Here is a 5,473-nt window from a genome sequence, read left to right on the forward strand (position 1 = left end):
TAATGGAAGAAAAGTGTGGGGAAAGGTGAGAGCCACTACTGACCTGGCTGAAATAGTTGCCCAGTTCATTAGCTACTTCGACAGGTTCAGAGATGAGAGTATCTCGAATATGGAGGACGGGTGCAGGATGGGGGGGATGTTTGCCTGATAATTTATGGATCCGTCGCCAAACAGCTGAAATGGATGTAGATGATGTAATTGAGGAAACATAATTTTGCCAGCTATTTGTTTTGCTGTTTCTAATTGTACGGCGAAGATGGGCAGATGCTCTTTTAAAGGAAATAAGGGCTGATAGCTGGTGAGGGGTGCCTCGTTTGTAGCGATAGCCGTTCCAGGCTGCTCGTTTTAAGCGAAGCGCTTTGATGCAATCAGAATTCCACCATGGAACACATTTAGAGGTATAAGGTCTTGAAGTGCGAGGAATGGCTGTATAGGCAGCTCTTAGGATCGTGGTTGTAAAATATTATAGCATATCTGAAATGGACGGTAAGGGGGGGTGGAGGGATAGGTATAGTAGAGAGCGAAGTGAAAGTATGCCAGTCAGCTCTATCAAAGCACCAGCGTGTAGGATTAGGAAGTGGTACATATGAAGTAGGAGAAAGGAGTATTGGGAAGTGGTCACTATAGAGGAAGTGGTCTAGAACTGACCAGTGGAAATCTAAATGTAGAGTAGAAGAGCATAGAGAGAGGTCAAGGCATGAAAAGGATTGTGTGCGCATGTCAAAGTGTGTGGGGCGATCTGAATTAAGAATAATAAGGCTATTTGTGAAGAGGAATCGTTCTAGAGATCGGCCTCGAGAGTTGGTGGTAGAGTCACCTCACAGAGTGTGGCGGCAGTTGAAATCACCAACTACAAGGAAAAGTGGTTGGAGTTGGGAAATTAGAGTTTCAAAGGCAGAAGGTCAATGGGATGGGATGGGGAGAAGTAGACTGAAATCACTGTGATCCAGCGGCGAAGAAAGATGCGAATAGCTGTGCACGGGACAGTAGTTTGTATGGGAGGTATGACATATGGTGTTTTATGATGGATGAGTATAGACGAGACATAAAGGGAGTGTGGGGAAGAGATAAAATAGTAATTGGGAATTGGAATAGGAGGGTGTGTGAGGAAAGTCTCTTGGAGGCAGATAATAGATGGATTATAAGAAGCAAGAATATGACGTAGGTCTGGTCTATGAGAGCGGAAACCGCGAATATTCCAATGTAGGAGAGCTATAGCTTATGAGTAATATCGCATACGGTACATATTGGGGAATCTGGGGGAGAAGGAGCTAGGGGGTGTGAAGGAGGGGTATTAGGAGATAGGGAATTTGGGGAAGGGCATTGTTGTGACATGAGCGATTCTCGTGTGTATCCGAGAGGGAGTGCAAAGGATAGAGGGGATGGAGGGGGGGAGAATGTACCTATAGTTTGAGTTGAAGGGGGTGGGTTGTGTTGGGATGGAGTAGAAGTGGAGGGAGTATTAGTGGATATCGGAAGGATGGATAGTTTGAGTTGAAGGGGATGTGTTGTCTTGGGAGGGATTAGGAGGAAGGGGTGTAGGGGTGCTGTGAGTAATAGGGGGATGGGTATTGGGAGGATGGATATCAGTGGTGGACGGAATTGAGGGGGTTAGGTTGTGTTGAGAGGGAGTAGGAGGAAGGGATGTATGGGGAATATTAGTAGGAGGGTTATGAATATCGGCAACCACTTCAAGTGTGGAAGGATCTTGTGTCTTCAGCATATAACTTTGGATGTAATCCATTGTTTCTGCAGTGGAATTGGTTGGAGAGTTTTGCGGGATAAAGGTTTTCTTATGAGGGGGGGGGGGGAATAGGAGACTGGTGTCTCAGGAATAAAGGTATAGGTAGGTGGAGGTGATTGTTCTGTAGGGGAACAAGGGTTAGAACGTTTAGTCTGTCTACTGCGGGTAGTGCGGGGAGGGAGAGGGGGTGGTATTGGGGCTGTAGTTGAGATAGGAGCTGTGGTTGAGATTGGGGTGTCTGGGTTTGGAGTGGTAAAAGAATTGGTCTGAGGAAGGTACAATGTAGAAGTGGTTGGGGCTGTAGTTGAGATTGGAGCTGTGGTTGAGATTGGGGTGTCTGGGTTTAGAGTGGCAAAGGAATTGGTGTGAGGGAAGTAGAATGTAGAAGTGGAAATGGGGACATCTTGGGGTGGAGGGGGAGGGGCTGAGCGAACGATGTTACTAGAGTATGGAGTATGAGAGAAACCTTGTCGACATGCTTCCTGTCTGGCTTCACGTAAAGTGAGACCATTTTTGTATCTGAGAGTTGCTACCTCGGATTCAAACTTGTAAGTGGGACAGCCTCTATAAAATACATTATGGGGGCCGCCGCAGTTAGCTCATGTTCGTGTTTGTGCTGAGCAGTTTGATCGATTATGACTAGGTTGGGCACATATGGGGCATCGGTCTGTGGAACGGCAATGTTTGGCAGGATGTCCAAAGCGCCAACAGTTTTGACATTGACGGGGAGGGGCTTGGTATGGTCGAACAGGGAGGGATTGTCCACCAATGGAGATACGTAAGGGAAGGTCATGTGTACGGAAGGTAATTTTGGCAATGTTGGTCGGATTCTTTCGTTGACCTTTAGGAGGAATGGTATAGCAATGTGTTGATTTCACATCTTGGTCTTTGAGGCATCCTAATAAGTCTTCTCCACAGTCTGACCAATCTTTGGTATCGACTGGGCAGTTTGCTGGGGAGAGAGAGACAGCTCCGGAACAGGTATTAAGAGTTGGATGAGATTCTGCAGGAATGGGGTTGCTAGAATAATCAGTTAAATTTGATAGTGCTATAGGTTCAGTTTCTGATCTGACTGTTACCAGACGGGAGCGATCGCGTCTGGTATAGAAAGGGACTCTGCCTACTTGTTTTGGGAGGCATTGTTGAAAGAGAAGAGTGTTGCCTGAGTAGAAGGGATCACGAAAAATCGGTCCCATTTAGCTGGGCTAAATAGAGTGTTTAAGATATCTGTAGGGTTGGTGGTGGTGGTTGGTCGAGGACGTGTGGAAGAGGGAGTATTACGGAATGATGGAGAATAAGGCTGTAAGGTAATAAGGGAGGATTGGGTGCTTGATGAAGGTTGCGGGGGTATAGTTGATGAATCTGAGGAAGTTGGGTGGGTAGGAATGTCTTCTGGAGATTGATTCTCTGCTTGGGTGGGTAATGCACTAGTAGGCATTGAGGAGTGGGTAGTAGTTTCAGTGTTCGGAGCCGTGGTCAAAGGAGAGCTTGGGTTGGGGCTATTTGATAAAGGGGCTAGCCTCATTGCCTCTAATAAAGGGATTACATTTTCATTACTGGTCATGGGGAACCTGGATTATATAAAACGGCATAAACGGTCCACCCTCATGCTCTTGAAGGTAAGGGCTAGATTAGTCGGGAGTACCGTGCCCATAGTTCCCGCAGGCCGTTCAGGACTGGCACAAGGTCAGCCTTTCATCCTCTCAGCACGGCTCTCACACCTTAGGAAGTAGATAGTAGAAGGGGATAGAGAAGACACGGAAACAAAAGCTGGAGGGGGAAAAGACCATGCAAAATTAGTTGAGTCGAGGGCTGGGGCCCTAGGCAGGGGAGATCCCTGCATTGGGTCTCAGTCTTCGTCTCCTAAGCCCCCCCCCCCCCCACGACAACAACGGGCAAGGGATTGGGGGGGAGTAATAAGGGAAGATGAGGTGATTGGTGAAGAAGGCTGTGGGGGTAGATTTGATGAAGTTGAGGAAATTGGGAGAGTAGGAGTCTGCATTGAGAAGTGGGTAGTAGTTGTAGAGTTCAGAGTCGTGGTCAAAGGAGACTTCAGGACTGGCACAGAGTCAGCCTTTCATCCTTTCAACACAGTTCTTACACCTTAGGAAGTAGAAAGTAGAAGGGGTTGGAGAAGGGACTGAAACAAAAGAGCTAGAAAGAGAAGAGACCATGCAAAATTAGTTGAGTCGAGGGCAGAGGCCCTAGGCAGGTGAGATTCCTGCATTGAGTCTCAGTCTCCGTCTCCCAAGGCTCCCCCCCACCCCCCCACGACACCAACGGGCAAGGGATTGGGGGATATATTTATGTAATTATAGCAGTATATGTCACACTTTGTCATAGTGGATGTTAATCCATATATTCTTCATAATGAACTTAATGGACACTGTATTTGTTTCTAGATTAATAATTTAAAAATCAGTAAATAAATCTCTTTATTGACAGAAATAATAAACTTCTCCATACTTATAACTGTATATGTGCAAATTGCATTTAAAAGGGATTAATGTACTTTAATGGGAGCATACTTTTGTTAAAATACTTTTTCATATATTCTATATATGATTCATATGATGGCTACCAAATTTTGCAGTATAATTTATGGCTTGTTTGGGTACAATACATCACAATGTGTATTGGCTTTCAAGGACAAAAATTTGTAAATCACAATATGTGTAAATACTCTCCTTTTTATTTTCTTACAATAAGTCTTCTTGCACTAAATCTTCAATATTTTTATCAGAGCAATAAAGTAAGACCGAGTTTCCACCAACATCCTCGTGGAGAATCACATTCTGCTGATCATCACAAATACATTCACAGTTTTCAGATATAACCTCAATATGTTTCTCAGTTTCAAGCATTCTAGTCACATCATCTAAATTATCACACAACTGTCTTAGTGCATTTTCTGAAACTAATCCTACAGTTAATCTTGATATTCTTTCTATTTTCATTTGAATTTCATTTCTTAATTTCTCTACTTCATCAACAGATCCATGTACTTCAATTTCTGTATGGGATTTAGGTGCTTCCTCTGTCTTTATATCTTGTACATCCACAATAGTCACATTAGTGCTAACAGTCTCAGGAAGTTCAGCCTCTACTTCAGTTTCATTCTCAACCTGAAGGCTAATTGAAGGAACATCTGACGTAACAGAAAACTTTCCTGGTAATTTTTTCACAGATCCTTTACGGTAGCTTCGAGTAATGAAGAGATTCTGTTTAGCAGCTAAATGCCTGATATTATTCTGTTTCAAAACTTGATGTCGATGAAGTGGCATTTTTGTCTTCATAATTTCAATTATTTGGAAAATAGTGTAACCCGATCTAATTAAATCTGTAATCATAGTTTTTTCTTTGCTGTTCATACGCTGGTGAAAGCCATCATCTTCATGCCCATAATGAGTTTTGCAAAAGTAAACTGTAGCTCCTCCTTCTCTCAAAAATGTGACCTCCATAAAAGATGTACACATTCCATTTATCTTCATACTGCCTTTCTTAGCCCTCTGGGGATGCGCTTTCTCTGAATCTTGCGATGTTGCATAGCCACTTCGACGACATATGTAAAACACTCTTTCATTCCCAGAGACCATCCTCTTGACTGATGTGCGAGATGCATAAGATGATTTACATCTTTCTTCAGTCTCTTCCTTCCACCTAAAGAAATCTGGAGAAAAAAAATATATATATATATAACAGAATATTACCAGGTAGTACAGTATTTTG

At 43.7% G+C, this 5,473-nt stretch overlaps 1 protein-coding gene across 1 annotated transcript; it reads right to left on the bottom strand.

The window, feature by feature from the left end:
- Positions 1–781: 781 nt before the first annotated feature.
- Positions 782–3,182, bottom strand: LOC138859226 (uncharacterized). Its single transcript, XM_070113439.1, has 5 exons — positions 3,026–3,182; positions 2,544–2,747; positions 1,905–2,168; positions 1,688–1,749; positions 782–850 (listed from the first exon to the last, which is right to left on the bottom strand). Exons 1-5 carry the CDS (start codon positions 3,180–3,182, stop codon positions 782–784), a joined length of 756 nt encoding a protein of 251 aa, XP_069969540.1.
- Between the last annotated feature and the right edge of the window lie 2,291 nt (positions 3,183–5,473).

This window comes from Penaeus vannamei, chromosome 34, assembly GCF_042767895.1.
Source record: "Penaeus vannamei isolate JL-2024 chromosome 34, ASM4276789v1, whole genome shotgun sequence".
NCBI classification, from domain to species: Eukaryota; Metazoa; Arthropoda; class Malacostraca; order Decapoda; family Penaeidae; genus Penaeus; species Penaeus vannamei.